A 21,912-nucleotide genomic window follows, 5' to 3' on the forward strand; every position below is an offset into this window, starting at 1 on the left:
GTTTAGCAGCCACAAGCTTGCATGTGAAGGCCTTGTTTTTTAACATGCTCCGTGGACCTTGTTTGCAAGTTTCGAGGACAATGGTGCGGGGGTTTGTATTTCTTGCTGAACACTCTCCACAGCAGCCTTGGTGCTGTTTATTTTCTGATGACCTGACAATGAGAAGCAGAGTGGCTGCGGAGCACCCGCTGTCTCTTTGATTCTCTGTGGAGGGGGGGGCAGGGGGGGGAGGAAAAGGCTTCAGCTATTTGTTCAGCAATTGATGGTGAGTGTCACCAAATCCAAACAAAGCATGTCTGAATTCCCTCCATGATCACGACTGTAAATTTCTGATCGCCAGTGAAAAGTGTTTGTTCTCTGCATGAATTCCATTTGAAACAATCTCACTTTAGCATGCAAAAGGCCATTTTTTTTTTTTTTTACAGATGCTTTTTAGCTGTATGCTTTTTAGCAGGATGAGCACTTTTGTCAACTTTTGTTGACACATGCAACAGCCGCGCAACACATATAGTGACAAGCTGTTCCATTCCGCCACCGGACTGTCAAGAAGCACTTTGACTTTTTCCAGACATCTTTCGTCCTAATAAGTCTCCCAGCTGTTTTACTTGCAGCTAAGAGCTTGATTCTTTTACAGACTGCCAACTCTGGGATTTCCCCTGCTAAAGAAGTACTTCGATGCCTCCTCTGAGGGAGAAAACGCAGTGGGCCTTGACTGACAAGTCCTGAAAAGGGAGTGTTCTGTTCTGTGTTACTTTCAGTGTCGGCTGCACAATAAAACTCCACTGTTCAACAAAGCAGAGCTGCAGCTCACACAAGCTGTGAAAAACAGACACAGTCTACTTTTTTTTTTTAGTTACTTCTACATCCTGTAGGACCATACAGGCACCCACCCCAGTTGTTCATAGGCCTTTGGTTTCTTTCTCACGCTTATTGTGTCTTATCATGTGTTATTATTAGCAAAAAGTGTATCTTTGTTGCACGGTTGAGTCTTCATGGCCAGCCAAAGCAGAAGCAACAGTATTGTATTAGATCGCACAGTCAAGTGTGGTCAAGGGGGACCAGTGTGATATTGAACACATCATATAATTTGGTACCATGTTAACTGAGCATTTATCATCATTTCTTTTTCTATTGTAATATTGTTAACATCTCTGTCAGCCACATTACTCAAAAAAGGTTTCATAGACAAAATACATTTCATAGTGAGGAAATTATTCATTATACAATGCAGCAACATCATTGCTGTTTGTGCAGATAAGTTTAATGTCTGAGAAAATGTTATTCATCTTGCAAATGACTGCAAATAAACTGAAATAAACTGCAGTAGGATGTATTTATTGATATCATCTTACATGGGTACAATAAAATATCTCAGCAGTGATCATTAAATTGTGTATTAGCTTACTGAGGAGGGAAATAACGATGTACACATACTTTATTACTGTGCGAAAGTAGATTTTTCTGGTTTTTGTATTTGAGCATTTCTTTTTTTACAACTACTTTTTACTTTATCTCCCTGCCTTTGTACACAAACATAAGTACTTTCTTCTCCTTACTTTGTAAAGAACATGCTAGTTTCAAAGTGTTTAAACTATACAAATGATGTTTTAATTGTCGCCGTTGTTTGAAGTGGTGCTATTTGGATTATGCTGTCGTCTAGTTAAGCAAAGGGTCTAATTAGTAGTTTTACTTCTAGCAGAGTATTTTAGTCAGTATCTGTACTTTTAGTTAAGTACAGAATCTGAATAATTTTTCCCATTCTGTTAGCTTCAGCTACATATAAAGCCCTCTGTGCATGTTGTACTCCATATTAAATAAACAGAACACTTAAAATGACGTCTTTAACAGACTTACTCCTTAAACAGAAGAGTCAGACTTTAACCATTCATTTTATATTTGACCTATACCTGCAGCAACAAGTAACCCTCTACCTGCTAATTGCTAGCGCTTTTGTGTATAACATGATGATGAATTCTCCTTACTGGGGAGCAGTGTGGGCTAACCGCCCGCCCCCCACTTTGACTATAGTGGGCAGACAAAGGGGTGGGAGGAGCCGAGTGGGAGGAGTTACTTCAGTTGCTCAAAGTACAAGGGGCAGCGCAAAAGAGGGGGGAAAAAAAAAGAAAAACAGTCTCTGCTACCGGCACAAAGAAGTGGAACTGTGTGTGTGCGAGAGATGCGTGCTGAGTCAGTGCCCGTGCGAGAGCGAGAGAAGAGAAGTTAGACAGCCAGCCGCGGGCTGCCGGCGAAGAAGGAGAAGTTGTAGGGACAGGAAACAGCATCAAGACTTACACTCAAGGACGGTTGGGCAAAACTCAGTGCTTCAAGTTCTGTTTCACTGGAAGAAGCTCTGACGCTTTGTGATTGAAAAAGGAAGTTGTGAAAGCTGTGAAGCAAGTGTAACCTTTTATTTTTTATTTTTTATTTTTTATTTTATTTTATTTTATTTTTTAATTTCCCCCACTTTGGAATTTGAAAAGGCGTTATCTCAGGATTACGTTTTGACAAAGAAGCCGGAATTTTTAAAACAATTTTTCCATTTTTAAGGTGAAGCCATTCTAAACAAACAAACAAACCAGACAGACAGGCAAAGCAGGATGTGCCGCAGTTCCCTCCGTGGACTATCCAGCCGGTGGACGTGTTGAGCGCACAGGGAGACACCTCGGTGGGACTGATTCATCAGGGTAAGCACTGCTCCGTCTGTACAGCGAGGCTGCTGCTGCTGCTGCTGCTGCTGCTCGAGCACGGGACAAGGGGGAGGGGAGTGTTGCTCCAGGCTCAGTTGTCTGTCCTCAGGGGAGAAACCTTTTCAACATGGGGTAATCCCCCCATCCTCTTTCTCCCCCAAGAAAAACAACAACAACAACAACAACTAAATCAGGGTGGGTGGGAAACAATTTGACCATGTGCCTAACTCGGGCTGTAAATCTCCCAGGACTGATTTATCAGATGTTTGACTGTGTCCTGGTTTAGCTCCCTCCATTCATGGTGGGTTCATTGTCCAAGGCGTCCCTTTTACCATACATCCGTTACACAACGCAGACCCACCCCCAACTTTTTTTTTCTCTCTCTTTATCTTTTTCTCCCCCTTTATCTCCCAGAATGTATAACAACAACACAGTCCCCACTGAGACGTTCACCTCGCAATGGGCTGAGAACCACCTGGCCAACGCCATGGCCACCGTCGCCGCCACCTGCGCCAAGAACGATGGCTTCAAGTACCCGCTGTACAGCACGGTCTTCAGCATCGTGTTCGTGGTGGGCCTCATCACCAACGTGGTGGCCATCTACATCTTCACCTGCTCACTCAAGCTGCGGAACGAGACCACCACCTACATGATGAACCTGGTGGTGTCCGACCTGCTGTTCGTCTGCACGCTGCCCCTGCGCGTCTTCTACTTCATCAACCAGAACTGGCCCTTCGGCAAAGTTCTCTGCAAGGTCTCCGTCTCGTTGTTCTACACCAACATGTACGGCAGCATGTTCTTCCTCACGTGCATCAGCGTGGACCGCTTCCTGGCCATCGTGCACCCCTTCCGCTCCAGGGCGCTCCGGACCAAGCGCAACGCCCGCATCGTGTGCATCGCCATCTGGGTGCTGGTGCTGTCGGGCAGCCTGCCCACGGGCTTCATGCTGGAGACCACGTCGCAAGCCAACAACACGACCAACGCCACCTTCTGCTTCGAGAACTTCTCCTCCAATCAGTGGAAATCTCACCTGTCCAAGGTGGTGATTTTCATCGAGACGGTGGGCTTCATCATCCCGCTCCTGCTCAACGTGTGCTGCTCCATCATGGTGCTGCAGACCCTGCGCCGCCCGCAGGCCATCAGCCGTGGCGGCAAGCTCAACAAGACCAAGATCCTGCGCATGATCGTCGTGCACCTCTTGATTTTTTGCTTCTGCTTCATCCCGTACAACGTCAACCTGGTCTTCTACGCCCTGGTCCGCACCAAGACGCTGAAGGGTTGCTTCGTGGAGTCGGTGGTCCGGACGATCTACCCCATAGCCCTGTGCATCGCCGTGTCCAACTGCTGCTTCGACCCCATCGTTTACTACTTCACCTCGGAGACCATCCAGAACTCCATCAAGAAGAAGAAGTCTCACATCAACCGGTCCTACGACATCAAGTTCTCCGAGGCGCTGCAGTCGGACAGCAGCTCGAATGTACAGTGCAGCCTGAAGAGCCTGAAGGCCAAAGTCTTCCACAGCGAGTCGTCGGTATGACCGAACCACCGCCGTGTTTGTGAAAACAAACTCTCCTGGAGACAGTCGAGGGTTGTTGGAATGACTGTGCGCAGAGCCGGCCAAAGACTCTGTGTCTGATCTCAGTATTCATCTCAGGGCGATTGTTTGGGCCCGTCACTGACAGCCCCTTGCTCTGAAGTCTCGGCGCCTCCGTGACCTTTAGCCCACGTGCTCGGACTGTTTATTGCTACTCGCTAACTTCCCTATTTCCTGTGGAATAATATCTAATGGTGTTAAAACACGATTACTCTGGCGGTGACCTCGAAGGAAATGTAATCTGTGGAGGGCAAGACGGTGATGTTGTCGAGTGTCTGCATGGCGTCCGTGTGTGTCTGTACATTTCTGTGGTAAGTGATGGTGCTTGTTCTAGAATAGTGCTGTTTAAATTAACATAAAGTTTTATCCGGACTGTATAGATTGTACAATTGTTTTCTTATGTTTTTTTGTTGTTGTGAATAACAGATAGATGTTGCAAAAGTGCCTTCCTTTGTTCGTCTGGCGCCATTTCACTGTGGACTCTTTCAATGCACTGATACAATTCCACTCGTGCCACAGTAATGAATAAAAAGTCTTGTGAAAGGACCTTTTTTTCATTCAAATGAGGCAAGAGTTTTAATTCAAGTCCACAACGTCTGCCAAGCGCTGAGTCTTATTACCATCAAAATGTCAAAATCTCCTTCGATGTTTGTCTCTGATGCAAACGAGGCCGTTGTGAAAGTGGATCTATTCTGCTGGAGCCCGAAAGTCTCCTCCACAGCTTCCTGTGTCACAAAAAGTGCGTGACTGTGTGGGTGGCTGCAATAATGTGAAAACGCGTGTGAGGTGGTAAATAAAGCCTAATTTAAAGTGTGACTTAAACCAGAGAGGAACTCCTCTGGTTGTCATTTCTTTATTCAAGAAGCGCTGGTTTAATATTGACTACGGCCGGATTGGTTGAGGCCACCAGCAGGCTAGATAACACACAGTAGAACAGGGAATATTTTTCAGGGAAAAAACAAAAAAACACGGCAGCATAAAAGTGGGAGAGTTTAATATGAAGACAGATGTTTGAAATCTCGGACCTGCTGGGGACAAATTTACCAGCGATCTGCGTGGAGTCGACGCAGCGTGAGAGTGCATAACAGAAAGCACATGGCAGTCTAACTTTATTGACATAGCCCGAAGGTCAGTCAGCGGCGCTTTATTCCCTCCTCCCACCTATAACTCTGGCTCTGAGGCCATGCGGGCGAAGCAGGGACGGGGTTTAAATACCCCGGCCTGTTATGAAAACAAACTCATCCAATTTGACACCAAAGGAACCTCACGTCATCTGGCGTCGTTCGGATGGGAAGCAGCCAAATGTTTGTGGTGCAAGATGACCAACCAGTCATCCAGAGCTGTAAAGAAAGGTTTAATATGGATTTTATTTTTGGTTTGTCTCTCATGCCAGACTGCCTCACTCACTGCGTGTGTGTGTTGAAGACACCAAGCGGTTATCTAATCGCAAGGGCTAACTGTTTGTTGTTGTCAGGCGAGGTCACAACAGGGACACGGAAGGACAAACAAATTGGACATTCATGGTAAAGGTCCTGTAATAATGGTACCTTTTTCTTCTAACAATAATAATAATTATAATAAAAATGACAATAACAATAATTTGTTTCTCCGTTCTGTCAACAAACTCCCCAGAAATGATTAAAGTTCGTCCAACGACTTGTGCTTAAGCATTACTGTCTGAAAATCAGGCATTTGTGACATCACAAAGGGCAGTAGTACCTATCCCAGGTTTGTGACATCAGCAGTGGACACCTTCTGGCCCTTTGTTTGCAATTCAGTATTTTTGCACTCTCACCGCTATTATGCTCTCTGCAGAGTTTTCTGAATAATTAGTAATAATCAATGGGAAACATTTCAATTGGGTATAAATAGTACATTTAATGCAATGACTGACAAAAAAAATTGAATGGCTTTACTCAAGCAGTTTACATCATGTGAACTTTGAACACCACTTGCCTCATGTTTGACTGGCACAATGTCCTCACTGCCGGCTCATTTTGCAAGCTGCGTGTTGCTCAACAGTCAAGAACCCGCAAAGATTCATGTCTTGTGTCTCAAGGGCGCCCAAGCAAGACCTCTGTGCCGGCCCAGTCGGACCCCTCCCACCTCTCTCCTGTAAGCCACAACAGAGGGAGAGGGGAGGTCGCTGTCCTGACCTCCCCTCTCCCTCTCCCAGCTGCCGGCTGGCTGAGAAAGCGCAGGCGCCACGCTGCTAGTCGTCGCATGCATACATTGTGTTCCATACCACCCCTGTTCATCCCGGGACACGGCGTACATCAAAGCGGTCCTGCGGCGGACGTGACGCGCAGCAGAGGGTCTGTCAGAGTTCAAGGGGAGCTGCAGGAATCCCCTCTGGGGTCAATCTTTCAGGCCCCGTCAGTGGGGTTTTACACATCAGGCTGAGCACAGCCAGTCGAACCCACGGCTGTCAAAACTAATCTGGATGCAGCCCTCCATTCTGTTCCTGCTGCCCCCCCCCCCTGCCTTCATAACCCCTTCCCCTCCCCCGTGGGCTCCTAACACTCCTAGCACTTTCAGCCACAGCTTGAGTGGAGATCCACCGGCGTGTTGAGAACTCCGGTCTGGAAACATCATCTCTGGCGGTCGTTACCTCCAAAACTCAGCGTGTGTGGGAGAGGAAGTGGCGACCGCTGATGGGGGGGAAACAGGCCTGAGGTTCTTGGATTCTCTCAGCGGCTCGTGATCACATGACAACGGAAGAGCCTGTCCTGCTAAGTGGGCTGAGAGGGAGAGGGGGGAGGGAGGATAATGAGCCGTTTTCCCTGCGGGGCTCGCAGGATTAATTTCAGAGGAAATGGCAGTTATTACCCTGATGTGGTCTTTCATATCAGCGTATTTAAATATCTCTGCTATGTTGTATTGTGATCACGTCCTGCATCTCTGCTATTTACAGCCACACCTCATTTTCCAGGGGTAAACAGGTTTATAACATTATTAGTGAGCTATGAAAATAAAAATAAAAGTTTGCTGTCCTCAAGAGGGTCAGCCGGGAGGGAGGTGGGGGGGGGGGGGGGGTGGGCAGATTATTTATTTGCCAAGCAGACAACTTTCAGGAAAAGAGAGGACAATGAAAGCGCCACATGGCTTGAGCTGGAAAAACAGAATGTTGTGTGATGTCATCGTTGTGTCAGTATAACAAACAAACAAACAAACAAACAAAGAACAGGAGCTGGTCAGTGCTTCTCAAAACAGCCTCCCTCATCTCTCAAGTCAGCAGCAGCGCTAAACTAATAACCGGCGGTGGAAACGGGCTCAGTGTCTGCGAGGAGGGAGCACAGGAGGGAGCGAGGGAGGCAAGGCTAAATAGCTGAACCGAGCCAGTCACATGTAAATCCCCCTTAACTCTGAACAGGCCGTATCTATCCGCGGAGGAGTTATTCGACAAGATCAGCTCGAGGCTGCAATAGCATCTCTGGAATGACGGTCAGCGCTGGCGGCAGAATGTTGATAAAGACTCTCCCGTCTTCAGCGCGTCCGCCAAGTTTACACAAAACGGGTGAACTGACACGAGGAGTGTCCGGCTCGCAGAAGAAGGCAAGGAGGGTGGGGGGTGGAGGGAGCAGGGTCTGGGTCTGGGTCTGGGTGTGGGGAAGGGGGAGGTGAGGAAATATCGCTGTTAATGTACTTCTTGTAAGGGTGCCAGGAAACGGAGTTGCAGTTTGATGAGTCGTGCACAATGCGCGTCATTGTTCTCGCTTTCCTGAGTGAGTGTGTTGCCTCTGGCCTGTTGTAACAGGGCCTGCCTCTGCATGAGAGGAGCGGACTGGTCGCACTGGTCGCCTCTGTGTCTGAGCCAAGGGCTTCCTGAGAAGACGAAGAAGAAAAAGAAGTTTGCTTTCGTACAATGAGTCACAGCAAGAGCCCGCTCTAACCCGTAAATATTTTCGGTTTTTATTTTAATCTAAGGGTGACAAAGTGGTGTAGTGGTCATCGCTGTTGCCTCACCCTAAAAAGGTTGCAGGTTCAATCCTGGCCAGAAGCCTGCCTGTGTTGAGTTTACATGTTCTCCCTGTGTCTCCATGGGTTCCGAGTTCTCCGGCTTCCTCCCACAGTCCAAAAAAAATGCGTGTGAGGTGAATTGGGAACTCTAAAATTGAAAGAGGTGTGTGCGTGCGAGTGTGAACGGTTGTTTGTCTTTGTTTGTCTCTATGTGGCCCTGTGATGAACTGGCGACTCGTCCAGGGTGTCCACCTGCCTTCGCCCAATGACAGCTGGCAGAGGCTCCGACAGACCCCCAAGACCCTGAGTGCCGGAGGAGGCGCCTCTAGGAAATGGATGGATTTTAGATTGGGGTGGACATGGTGGTGCAGTTGTTATTGCTGTGGCCTCACAGCAAGAAGGTTGTGGGTTCGATCCTGACCTGAGGCCTTCCTGCGTTGATGTTCTCTCTGTATCTGTGTGGGTTCTTTGGCTTCCTCCCACAGGCCAAAAACTTCCATGTGAGGCAAATTGGGAACTCGAAATTGTCCGTGTGTGTTTGAGTGTGAATGGGCGTATGTGTCTATCTTTCTATATGGCCCTGGCAGGTGACATATTGTTTCTTGTGCAGAAGTAAGCGGGCATAGAAAAACGAATGGATGCATTTCAAACCATTCTTCAGTGCATTCTTTATCTTTCGATCTCTGTGGGAGCGCGTGCGCTTGCAATCGTGCGCTTGCGGGCACTGGTGTGACGACTCATCTCGAGCGATGTTGGAAAACCACAGAATCGTGCAAGGTTTCAAGTCGAGCAAGCACGAGTCTTGACATGCCGAGGGCTCGAGGCAAGATGAAGAAACCCACTGCAAGGAAAACCTGCTTGGATTTTCCAATGGAACGCTCCCACTGATTCATTTCACCTTGGGAAGAACCGACTTCCGTCCTGGACGCGCCCCTGTTTTGTTGACACGCTCGAGGCCCGTCTCTGACACCCGACGCGTTCGACGGCGTGCGCACGTGAGCCACAACAGGATGCCGCAGCCTCGCCGCTGAGTGCTTTTCAGCCTGACTGAGCTTTCCGTCGCAGTCCGGTGGAGACAGAAGAACCAAAAGCAAACATTATGCCTAGGTGTGTTCTGCTTGACGGGAGAGGTCAGCTGCTCCTGAGCTGGGAGTCCTTCCCGTGGAAACTCCTGGAGGCTTACGCAAGGTCCTTGAGCAGCCGACGTGACAACACATTAATCCTGAAGCCGCGGCTTCTGAGAGGACAGGCCTCCTTTGACACTGACAGTCTCATGGCAAAACTGCCACCATGGCTAAAGGTCCAAACACACAGGAGTTCCCAGTAAAGCATCGGGAAGCTAGAAACTGAATGTTTTGTGAGAGGCTGTGAACAGAGGGCTATGTTTGCCTTTGCCATTTTCTATAGATCCATAGAGAGTTTTTTGTAATCAGTAATACAAGACTACGCTTTGGGAGCATTGGTTATGAAATAAAGATCGGGTTAATAATGGACCTGTGATTGGATGGATGAAGCCCCGTTAAAAAAGAGGATTTATCCATTTATTTAATGGTAAAGCTACATACTACTGTTTTTATTTGGTTGATGGAATTCAGTCAGGCAGAATGACTCTTTTTTCCGCTCTTTTATTGCCATTTTATTACCCTCTGACTGTTGCTAAGGCTTTTGCGCAACGCTGAAGCCTTATCACCTTGCTTGCTGTGTCTGGCTTTAAGAGTTAAGGATGTTTTATTGAAGTGCACACATACTGAACAGAATTTCTTAAAAAAAAAATAAATGAAAAAATCAGAACACAACTCGCACTGAAGACTGGAACAGGCCTATCAGGTTTTACACGAGGACTCGGCTAAGCTCGTGACGGGATTAGCGATACCCGGGCCCCTCTAATACTACAGCACAGGCTCATAAACAAATGCCCATAGCACACTCTGAGGCACAGCCACACATAAAAGCTGACGCGTACAGGTCGGCCTCTAGGTCAGCGTGTTCCCCGGGAGGAATTTCTGCACAGCCTCTCAGACCACACAATACTTTGCCTCAACAGAAATCTGTCTCCTTTAGGGAGGGGAGGAAGAAGGAAAAATAGGCGAGTGTTTATATCTCAAATAAGGGGGTGTCCTCCTTATCTGCTCAACCCACCGCAGCTCTTACTTAGATTTACTCACACTCAGGGATTTATTTCTCCCTGAAGGATCCTGCACAAGTTACCGGTCAAAACCCGGCGATGCTTCAAACATGACGTCCTGAGTCTTTTTGAGGCAGGCATGCGGAGAGGCGGTCAATTTATTGACACTGTGGCTTTGGGGTGCGAAGGACAGGGCTCATTGATACCCTCGAGGTTATCTGGGCCCACAAAGAAAATACACAATTAGTCTCACAGGACAGACAGATAAGCCCGCCATGATTTGGCTGGGAGCACTGGATAATGCGAAGAGACACGTGATGATTCATAGGGATTATATAATTACCTCATAATACGTTAGTTAATTAGAGTTTACTCTACTCAAGGGGACTTTTTTTTAATTAACACAGAATTAAGAGAATGTTTTTGATGTCTAAGTCTTTTTGTTGTGAAAATTAGCTTTACCTTTATATGAATTATACCACAGAATAGTGCCTGGCGTTGGGGGCGCTTTTAAATTGTTTGTTTATTTTTTAAACACATACAGTAATTTCCCTCGTTGATAATTGTAATTGATGATACTGAAACTTGTAGGCCAAGGATACAAGCAAAGATTATAAAGTCGTTGCCAACTTCCAATCAAAAATCAATTTCCTGCAATAAAATGTCCTCATTTAGATAAAGAAAAAGCCAATGGCTTCGCAAAGGTTTTAAAAAAAAAGAAAAAAAAAAAGGTCCCTCAGACACGGATTCCATTGTGATATGACTTACAAGCTGAAACTCAAGCAGCAATTCCTACAGTCCTCATTTTGGCCACGCTGGACTACAAAACCAGCTACTGTTCAGCCTCCACCATGGAACAACATTTCCAAAGTAACAAACAGTTTTATGTCAACTCGGGAGGCCCTGGTGGCTCCACAGATAAAGGAATAAATCATTAACTTTCCACCGACCATCCCTCTTTGTTTGTGTCACCTTTTCCGGAGCAAAGATCAATAAGATTCAGGACTGAATTGAAGAAAAATGTAAAAAAAAATAACGTTGAGTGTGATTCTGCAGGCATGACACTTTACCATCACCGTCACTGCAGGCAAGTTTGATCTTGAGCTGTGAGCTGTGTCACTTACAGGAAAGTTCTCATTCTTTGCCGACTTTGTCAGTTTATCTACATCAGATTTGCTCCAAATCTTACCCTCCACAGGATGTGAGCGGAGATTACATGACTGTTGATGTTCTCTCTATGTGTATGTGTGTGTGTGAGAGAGTGCGAGCTAGAAGGTGTGGGCGGAGTGACGCCATGCACTTCATTAAATCTGGAGACCAAGGCCAAGCTCAAATTCGCTTTAGCCTCGCAGAAAAAAAACAAAGTAAAAAGTTATTATAGTGTCTGGAGTCAGTGACTGCCACAGAGATGGTGTTCAGCGGCCTTGAGGAGGATCAGGAGACATTATCTCCATGTATGACGTGTGAGCAGCCGGCAACAGCTGCACTCGCATGTATAAAAACCCAGCAAAGTGAAGGAGATCGGATGTGTCTCACTTATTGGCGGGATTAAAACTACATTACGAGAGGAAAGGGGAGGGCATTCATCATTTTTTTATTTTTTTTTATTTTTTTTACTTTTTATCTTTTCAAATGACGCACGCAGAGTTCAGGCTTGAGTCAAACAACTGGAAAGTGTGACATGGTGTTAGTTTGTCCTCCATTTAGTTAAAAATTCCCTCCCAGTGAATGCAGCCAGTGTGTAGGCCAGACTCTAGAAATACGTTTTCTACCAAGGGTGGAGGACATAAAAGGGAACTTGGGGATTGAAATTGACTTCAAGCCAAAATGGAATGGGTCCAAGTCTGAGGAGAGTAAAGTGGACAGGAACTAAGAGAGGAAGGCAAATTTACATGATGTCTGCCGTCTCACATGGCTAATGATGGAGACCATTAGTGAAGCCAATAGTGGTTCCAAAAAGAGTAAAAAGGATTGTGGATGCCAGATATCTCCAAAGGTTGGGAGTGCAGGGTCACCTTCAGTCTGAGCGCTTTGAAGAAGAGATTTATTCATTCTGGAGGGGTGTTTTTTTTTTTCTTCTTCAAAATAAAAGATAAGATATGCTTTTTGACTCATCAAAAAGAAGAGGAATTTAGGGAGGTCAGCCTTAATGCAGTTAATTTTGGTGAACCCTGAATTTCAACAACTCAGATGCTCACTTGGAAATTTAGATTGACCTTCGTGCTGAAAACCTTCCGGGTCAGAAAGAGGAAGAAGTGAAAACTGAAAACGGAAATCCAGATCCTCCTGACACTGTAAACAGAAAAGACGCTGTACTGACTTATGAGATCCACACGCACAAAGCACTTTGAGTTTCCACACGTATGAGTGGTGTTACACAAACAAGCGCGTCGTGCTGTGCCCTGCCCTGCCCTCCCTTTTCATACGACTCAGCGCAACTCCAACTGTGACCTTTTCACTTTTTCAAAGCACCTGATGGATTGCTCGGCTTCGCCGCACATTAGCGCTCAGCCTTGTCAGACTCGATTGTCCGATACGATACAACGCAAAAAAAAAAAAAAAACCCCGAAACAAAACAGAGCAACGCCGGGCAGGAGACAATGGAGGGTCGTTGCGGAGAGCTCGGAATAATCGCAACAATGACAGGCCTCATATTTATAGCCGTAAAAAGTCTCCTGTCTGCAGCACCTTGGTGCTGCGGTAATAACAGGAAGAGGTTCTCCCCCGTGCAGAACAAACAGCACTTCTCTTTGTGAGTCATGGTAGCAGGATTCATTGTTTCTTTACTCTGCGGCCGATCCTGGCTGAAGCTATAAATGTCTACTCCCAAACCGCAAACGCGCTACAGACACTAAGCAGGCCCATAAATATATTTGAAAAAGGCACGGTGAAAAAGCTGCTTTGTACAAAAAAAGCGACTCTCTAAACATCGGTAGCTCGACAGAGATCACTGGGTCATCTCGCATCTGCACGGCCCTTCCTGAGCGAAGGTCGGGGCCGCTCAGAAAATAGGCCATTAAAAACACGGTAATAAGGAGACAGACAAGAGAGACTCACTGAGATAACAAACCACAGAACAGGAGGGTCGAGATGCGGGGACCGTATAAGGAGAAAGATTTTTTTGTGTCATTGTTGAATAAGAGATGGGGGAAACAGATTGTTTGCTATTGGTGCAACCGGTTTGAATCAGTAAGAAAATCAGTAAGGCACTTTGATTGCTGCGTTTAGCTCATTTTAAAGCTTGCTGTCACTCTGAGCCAACGCTAAAAAAAAAGGAAGTTGTACCTACAAATGAGTGAAAATGTAAAATAAGCACAGAAAGAGGAAATGCCAGTGGTCAGCACGAGAGTCAGTTCCTCTGATTTTTTTTTTCTTCTGCTCTGGTGTCATGCAATGCCATCAACAGGAGAGAGTTGACCATGCGGTGGTGCGACAACGCGTCCCCCCCTCAGAGTGGCCATGATAATCAAAAACAAGTTTAAAGTAAAAGTTGATTTGCCCTGTAATCTGCCTGTTAACTCAGCACTGCACGAATAAGCAGCTCCTGAAATGAGTAGTTTTTTTTCGTAGCCAAGGAAATATAGCAGCTCAACACAACTTCACATCCTTCCTGTTCAGCAGCACATTTCCTGAATGTGCTCAATAGTTTTAATCTCTTTTGCTTTATATTCGTTTCCATGTTTCCAGCCCCAGTCTTACCACAAATAAATCAGAATTTAACAAGCAGAATATGATGACGAGAGCTGCGATAAAAAAAAGACATTGATCATTTTAGTTTACCACTCAGCTTCTGCCCTGAGGAGGATCTTATCGCATTTTTATGTTCGTAAATGATTGTCTCATTTGTGCATTCAAACATGGATACATTTTTTATTATTATTATTTCCTTCATTTTAGACCAAAGGGGTCCAAATCACAGTAAAATATGAAAAAAAAACAGCACAGTAAAAACATACACACACACACACACACACAAAACATTTATTTAACATTTAACTGCCAACAGTGTTCTAAGAACATAGCTTCTAAAGGTACAATGTAACTGCTTTTGCAACATGGGACTGTGCAAAATGCTCGATTTATGGTCGTAGAATGGGATTACTTTTAAAAACAAAAAGAAACAGTCATATATCATTGCAACTCATCCTAGATGGCGCTATGTGCTCTAGTCGGACGTTCCAGTGCCTCGCGGTAGCTGTGTTGCGCCAGAGGCCCCTCTGTTTGCAGCGAAGGAGGCTGAACTTATGGCGAGGTTGTCAAGTTCACTGCGGACGCTGCTGGTGGGGGGGCGAGCATCCTATCAACAGGACACACAGCGTGGCGGAGCTGTAGCTCTGCTGCGTTTCGCCGCGGCCTCCTATCTCTGATAAACAGGGACAGCTCTGGAGGTATGAGGGGTTGAGACACAGCCAGAATTTTAAATAAATGAGGGTCTGGATGCTGGGGAGGTTATTCAGTGTGCCTCCGAGATAAGGTCCAAGCCGCAGCCCCTGGGTTTCCTCTATAAAAGATATGTGGCAGAGAGAGACCCTCATGGTGTGCGGCCGTCCTGTCAGCCAGTGGGAGGCTTCGGTCACGGCGGAGGAACTTTGGCTGCAGGATAATCCGTCCCTGATGTGACTGTTGGTGAATCAGCATCGCGATGGCTGTGTTGACTGCGTAGTATCTGTATCCTGTTGGGCCCAAACCGACGCGGGGTGTGGCTCAGCCTTTATTTCACCCTTGGCCAACATGTGGAGAAGCCATTGTTTGCCGTTTCTTTTCTAACATTTATTTTTTTCTTTTACTGCCAAACCCAACAGGCAACAGGCACTCTGAGTACGTCAATCGTCTCCCTTTTTTAATGACATCAACCAACAATATGGTCTTGATGTCGCAACTAATAAAAAATCTTTCATTATGGATCATTTGTCATGAATCCTTTCATGATTTCCCTCCCTGCTGATGTTACGAACTAAATCTGAACCAGAATCATGCAACACATCAGATTCACATCAGTCGTTTGTACTCCACCTAGTGGCAGAAAGTCACTCATCGCCCGCTATGTGGTCTGTACTCGTGCTGCGTTCAAGGCAAATTTGAAATAACACAACATGCATGCAGCTGTTTGGGTCTTAACAAGAAAATAATTGACACACGCACACAGGCGCAAAAAAAAAAAGAAAAAGAAAAAGCCGTCATGACTTCACGTGTTTAGTCTACATTAGATACCGCAGAGGAAGCCAGATCAAAAGCTGTGGGCAGGTCCAAAGCGCTGTGACCCCGGAGAGACCCAGCAGCTCTGGGCCTAATACTTCCTGCCTCCCCGACAAGAAAACAGGAGCTTCCAGACGGCCGCAATCTACTGGGAATGTTATCATTGGTAACCTGAGGAGTGACCACAGCTGATCCTCCAATCAAAGGGCGGACGCAGAGTGGACACAACACCAACATCCTCATGTGGGAACATTGTTTTATGACAACAATCTAGCGGCCGGTGTATTTCAAATTAACTCATCAAGTTTAACGGCTGTGTTGTGGCTGCGGGTTGTTCAAACAAAAGAACGGGTGGCTGATGTTGACTGAGCCGATTGTATTTTATTAGACAAACCTGTGTACAGAATGTGGTACAGGCTGGTCACAGATCAGCTGCGACCCTCTTAACAGAGGCCATGTAAACAGTAGCCGATATTCTAAAATTGTTCTTGAGAAATGTGGTCAAAAATAAATACGGTGCATCAGGTCAACTAAGTTCTATACAATAATCGTTCAACATGTAAAAAAGACACAAAAAAGGAATTGACGCACTGTGGAGTCACTTCACTCTTTTTTTTTTTTCTTAAGTCCTTTGAACTCAAGTTTAACTGCGCCGATCAGAGGAGCGACACGTGGTGGCGGAGCAAAGCTGGGAATTGCCGTTTCAGTCTGGATGCATCATCAAGCGCTTGCGGTGTCACCAGTCCGTCATATTAACGGCCTTGTGACCTCGTGACCGTGTCGCTGTCAGAGAGACTGAGGGGTCATTGTGTGCACAGGATGTTCTCGGCTTCATCCATCCAGTCACATGGAGAGTCTTCCTCAAAGTCTCTGCGGAAAAGAAACAAGCACCAGACACGTTTCGTTTTGGCATTTTGACACAGCAGTTAGAAATTGTTTTTTTGAACCACCTGCAGGCTAATTTCTTAGTAAAGGTTGACAACTGTCACATATTTCATTCACGCACCTCTCTTGCACACACAAACGGTGAAGTAGAGGCAACCGGACATGTTCTTGCGCTCTTGCTTAAACACGGCAACTTACGTGTCCTCGTCATCCGAGCGAGGCTGAAGCCGCTCCTCATCCGTGGCCACGTCCGGCTCGGGGCCGTCGGTGTCATCACCTTGCGACTGGGAGAGCGGCCCCACCAGAGGATCGCCACCTTGAAGAAGGAAGAGACAGAAGCGGACCTCCACTCTTAACGACTGACTACATGCTACCACTGAGTCTGAACAGGAGAAGCATTGACAGGCGGGCTGACCTGCTCGGTTCACGATAAAGGTGCTGGAGGCTCTTGTCAACTGGGCCTTCTCCAACTGTCTCAGGAGAATCTCGGGAGGATCTCGGACCCAACGTTTCCGCCGCTGTAGCTCCTCCGACTCCTCCGACACATCTAAGCACACACAACCAAAGAATTCTTACATACAACATAAAATCACAACCAGTTTGAATTTCTTGTAGAGATAAAATAGACTGCTGGTGTTATCATACTCTCATTGGCTGACCCACCTGCTGCCATGCTGTCAGATGAGAGGAGGCTCGCATCGGCCAACTTCTGCAACACCGTCTGCGACGGCTCGGTGGGCCACTGCTTCCGAGGAGCCTTTGTGCTTTCAGCGTGAGCTTTGGGGAATTCCGTTGCTGTGACAACATCATAAGGCAGAGGGAGAAATAAGGAGGACGACCTGAAAGATCTGGAAACTTCTTTGTCCAGGGCAGTGGTTGTCAAACTTTCTCTATCACGCCCCACCTCGGAGGAAGAAAATTTTTCATGGGGCTAAAAGCCCCAAATTTGACGTGGCTGTGTCTTGAGGGATCCCGATGAACCTGCAAGTGGCCCCATGTCTCTAGGACAAAGTTGCCTTTTGACCCCATAGACTTGCATGGCATTAGGGTTAGCGATAAGGCTGGAATTAGGGTTAGGGTTAGGGTTACTGCTGGAATTAGGGTTTCAGGGTTCCTCATGGGCTAGAAGCCCCAAATTTGACGTGGCTGTGTCTTGAGGGATCCCGATGAACCTGCAAGTGGCCCCATGTCTCTAGGACAAAGTTGACTTTTGACCCCATAGACTTGCATGGCATTAAGGAGGTGGAATGTTCTGTTCAAACATTTCTGTCAGTTTCTTTTGGTCCTGTTTGCTCCCATTCAAAGAAAGGAAATTTTTAATTTCTTATTAATTACTTAAGCATTTAATGGCAACAACTGAGAAACAACTCAACAGTTTTCAAACACTATAGAGAGTTTTCAAAATCATCAAATATTTTCAATAGTTCAAAAGTTCAATACCATTTTCTGATCTTTACTTGCTTTCTCTGACCCCAGTATAGCACCATAACAGGCCCCATGAAAAAAAGAAATACAAAAATAAAACATATATAAAGCCCAGTAAACTGCGCTTTATTTTAATGCTATTGATTATTGGACCAAGCATATGTTTGGATATAATAAAAACACCTGAGTGTGCTGACACTGAATTACCAGTGAGGTACCACTGCCTTTTGTGACATAACAAAGTGCTAATTTCCAGAACTGCATGGTTTCACTGACTTTCCTGTGCAGTTCACTGACAAGCTAGATACAGAATCTAGAATAAAATCCGATGATTGCAGTTTTTTTTTTTTTTTAACTCTACCTTCAGAGGTGGAGGATGTTATTAAACTCTTCTCTGCCAGGTGACTGGTCACCTTCACTCCCTCCTCTCTGTCCCAGCGACGTGCACGCCTGCCTTGTTGCTCCAACTCGGGCGCCTGTAAAAAGGTTAAGAGCAACGCGGTAAATCAAACGCAAAACATGAGCCCTGTGGCCATCTGAACCAACAGAGGCTTGTCAAAGGTCAGATTCCGTGCTGGCTCTCCGCAGCTGGGGAAGTTGTGTAAGAGTTTAAATGCTCATTTCGACACCGTGTTGTGAGAGCGTGCCGCTGTGACGGATGGGCGGCCGTAAAATGATTTCAGGTTGGGCAGCTTGATTGACCGTCGCCGCGCAGGAAGCCAGACCACGAGGGAGCTGCACTTCTGAGCGTGCGAGGAGGGGGGCGACGGCGGCGGCATTACCTGCCAGGACAGATGTGCACGCAGGAGCCTGGAAGCCCGGTGAGAGGTCAGGATGGTGTGCACCGACGGACGGTCCCTTGGATTGGTTTTAAACATCTGCTTAAACAGATAGTGCAGCTCGTAGGGCAGATGGCTGGGGAGGGGAGGGTACGCGCCTCGACACACCTTTAGGATCAGGTTCTTCCAGCTTGATGCCTGGAACTGGATGGGAGAAAAAAAAGTGCAAGGATTTAATGGGACCAAAAAAGAAGCAATATTCAAACAGCCAATATCCAAAGTTTGTTGTTATCAGTAAAAGTATGATCATTTTTCATTCTAGACTTTGAAGCATCATGACTGCATGAATAACAATGCAAAAATCCCTCCTCCATAGATATCCAGATAACAGCATTTTTAGCCCTGTGTTTGAATCCTCCTGTGAAAATGCTGGATTTTAGCTTCCAGTTTAAGTTGATGATTTGATAAACATTTCATGTTTCTAATGAGACAAAAACGATGCGACTATCTCTGTGGGTGTCATCCACTGGCCTGGCAGAGGTACAGGTACTAATTTCTTAGTAAAGGTTGACAACTGTCACATATTTCATTCACGCACCTCTTCTACACATACAAAGGGTGCCCTTTCACAAAGTGTTAATTTCTGGAGCTGGATTTTTTTCATTACATGCTTTCTGAAATAATTCACAGGGAAAATAAATAAAAGATGGAAGTTTCTCAATTTGAGAAGATCACTGACTGATAGAGACACATGAGTGACGTCAGCATAATAGACATTTCCAAATTTAATTTCAGTGGAGCAACTTAATGATCATGACTCAACTCTGTTTAAAAAGTGTTTGAAGTGAGGCCCTGTGTGGACCTGTGAGGGAACTGGGGAGGAAACATACCGGATGTTGCAGGGTGCAGAGTTCATAAAGAACACAGCCGAGGGACCACACATCACTTCAAAACACAGGCACATAACGATCGATGGTTATTCATTGACACCAGACAGTCGCTGCGTTGAAGCACAGTCACACTTATGTTTTGAGTATTTGACAACGTCTTGTTTGTTTAACTGTGCTTATTCTTTAGAGAACTACCGGACTCTCAGGTTGGTAATCTGGCATTATAGCTTACCTCTTATTATTGTACGGTTTGTTGTCCCAGATTTCTGGAGCCACGTAATACGGCGTCCCCACGTATGCATGAGCATAGGACTTTGAGCTGCAATGCAAACACAAACAAACCTGTTACCATTACATCGGAAATACAGTCACACACCTTATAAGAAATGGAATTGTCTCTGTGTTACTGTGCCTGTTCAGAATACATGCAGAGCCAAAGTCCCCGAGCTTGATTGTGGCGTCCTCTGTCAGGAAAATATTCTGTTTCAGGACACAGAAGAGAGAAGAAATGTCTTAGCATATCACATAAACAAAACCCGGAATCTATTTATGTATAACATTATGCATTATCACTTGATACGTTATCAAGTGATAATGCATAATGTTATTCCTGTCCCTATCAGCAACCTTGTCATTGTTCATTTTACCCCCTAGTGCTCACTGCTGATGAGAGCATGCATCACGCCAGGAAAACAACAAACTGTTGACTCTTGTTTAAATAGGCTTAGTGAATTTCAACCGTCTTGCACGTCCATGAATATGCACATCAGAGACGGCTGTACCTTGGATTTCAAGTCTCTGTGCAGAACCCGTTTGTGGTGGATGTGGTGTGTGGCGGAACACATTTGAGCAAACCATCTCAAGATCTAAAAAAAAGTGAAAAGAAGAATGAGAGAAAATGTTCTGAAACAATGTATAAAACTACCAGACCTTTAAGTAATGTGACCCCCACATCATCAACGCAGAACGGCCTGGTTTTATGTTGCTGGATCCTCTGCAGCAGATCTCCTCCGCCACAGTACTCCATGGCAATACACAGGAGGTTGTCACCTGGACAAAGGCAAGGGCATTGCTTATTTTTAAACCCAAAAAGTCATAACTTTACTTCCTAATTAGATCAAAAAGTTTTTGTGAAATGGGGGGAAGCTTGGTGTGTGTCTGCGTGAGAGAGATCACCTTCAAAAGAATCCCGGAATGCCACAATGTGAGGATGTTTCATTCTGGCCAGCAGAATAGCTTCCTGCCTCGAATTCTCATGTCTGGACCGATTCTATAAAAATGCAAATACAAAAAAAAGAAGAAGAAAAAAAAAAAGAATGTATTACGATATCGTGCAAAACAAACAAGTGCGTGTGCAGGGATTCAATCCAGTGGGATAACAGTACAGTACAAACAGCATTTGCATAGATTTTCCCATAGCTAACACAAACAATCTAGGTTAGACTGTGTTTTTTTATTATGACCATCCAGAATGTATTGTTTGTTGCGTTGTGGTTGCGTCACCAGGATACAGGAAGCGCGTCACATTCGCTGTTTGAAATTACCTTCGGCAGCTGGATTTCCTTGATCACAAGCGTCTCCTGGCTCTCTTTACACCGGACTAGAAGAGCCCGACCGAAGGAGCCTTCTCCGATCACTTTCTGCACTGAGTATTTCTCCATGTGGCTCCTTCATCAATCACAGGGAGAAGCCACGACGAGCAAAAAACAAACAAAAACATTCAATATCAACACGAAGGAGAGACAGCGCTATTGTGAGACTATTCTGTTTCACTGCGTAGTATTTTAATAACGAAATTCTCACAGCTAATGATTAAGAATACAACTGAGGCTTTGGCGAGACACTCGTGTTATCATTTCAACTTCCTTGTTGCTGTGTGACGTCAACACGACACATACGTGCTTCGCACCGTGGCCGCTAGATGGGGGCAGATTGCAATGACTGAAACTGTAGATTTGGTTTAGCTGGACTACACGACGTTTGCTCTTTGGATGTTTTGACAGAATAATAACGGCTGTAATTTTTACATTACTATCAAAATTTAGGTGTGGGGGTGAGCTGGGGGCGGGGGGAGGGGCATAAAAAATAGTATTCCGCAAACTACTCAGGTGTACCCACAACTTTCCGTCACGCCATTGAGGCACACGGCGTCTGCGCAATTTTGCCGCTAGATGGCAGTGCATCCCACCGTACCCAATATGCGCCATCCGGTCGTGCCGTCCCCAAAAAGCTTGCTTCCATGTTGGAGTTTTCACAGCGTGGACATACAGATAACAGCAACAGGGTGAGTGTGACACGATAAGAGTGAGAGGGAGAAACTTGCGGATACGAAAATTATGTAGAAAAATATCACATTTGTAGATTCGGAGTC

The 21,912-nt window shown here is 45.8% G+C and overlaps 2 protein-coding genes across 3 annotated transcripts; one reads left to right on the top strand and one right to left on the bottom strand.

The window, feature by feature from the left end:
- Positions 1-2,118: 2,118 nt before the first annotated feature.
- lpar6a (lysophosphatidic acid receptor 6a) lies at positions 2,119-4,844 on the top strand. The gene is made up of 2 exons (XM_076036747.1): positions 2,119-2,684; positions 3,102-4,844. Exon 2 carries the CDS (start codon positions 3,103-3,105, stop codon positions 4,222-4,224), a length of 1,122 nt encoding a protein of 373 aa, XP_075892862.1. The 5' UTR covers positions 2,119-2,684; position 3,102; the 3' UTR covers positions 4,225-4,844.
- Positions 4,845-15,923: 11,079 nt separating this feature from the next.
- Positions 15,924-21,412, bottom strand: nek3 (NIMA related kinase 3). 2 transcript variants are annotated; one of them, XM_076036761.1, is made up of 13 exons: positions 21,086-21,412; positions 20,718-20,811; positions 20,494-20,591; positions 20,324-20,407; positions 19,954-20,021; positions 19,774-19,860; positions 19,542-19,596; positions 18,655-18,855; positions 18,234-18,348; positions 17,111-17,242; positions 16,863-16,994; positions 16,646-16,763; positions 15,924-16,432 (listed from the first exon to the last, which is right to left on the bottom strand). In XM_076036761.1, exons 1-13 carry the CDS (start codon positions 21,200-21,202, stop codon positions 16,366-16,368), a joined length of 1,368 nt encoding a protein of 455 aa, XP_075892876.1. In that variant the 5' UTR covers positions 21,203-21,412; the 3' UTR covers positions 15,924-16,365. The 2 variants fall into 2 exon arrangements, with proteins under 2 accessions (XP_075892876.1, XP_075892877.1); XM_076036762.1 differs by lacking the exon at positions 20,494-20,591 and having other exon boundaries at positions 19,967-20,021.
- Positions 21,413-21,912: the final 500 nt, after the last annotated feature.

The sequence above is a fragment of the Nelusetta ayraudi genome, unplaced genomic scaffold (assembly GCF_046127955.1).
Source record: "Nelusetta ayraudi isolate G7.1 ecotype Tasmania unplaced genomic scaffold, CSIRO-AGI_Nayr_v1 ptg000048l, whole genome shotgun sequence".
NCBI classification, from domain to species: Eukaryota; Metazoa; Chordata; class Actinopteri; order Tetraodontiformes; family Monacanthidae; genus Nelusetta; species Nelusetta ayraudi.

Coding starts and splice junctions, on each gene's coding strand:
- nek3 (XM_076036761.1), bottom strand. CDS start 21,202: ATGGAGAAATACTCAGTGCAGAAAGTGATCGGAGAAGGCTCCTTCGGT. Junction 20,408..20,493: donor GGCCGTTCTGCGTTGATGAT/GTGGGGGTCACA, acceptor ACTTTTTTTTAG/ATCTTGAGATGGTTTGCTCA. Junction 20,022..20,323: donor ACAGAGACTTGAAATCCAAG/GTACAGCCGTCT, acceptor GTCCTGAAACAG/AATATTTTCCTGACAGAGGA.
- lpar6a (XM_076036747.1), top strand. CDS start 3,103: ATGTATAACAACAACACAGTCCCCACTGAGACGTTCACCTCGCAATGG.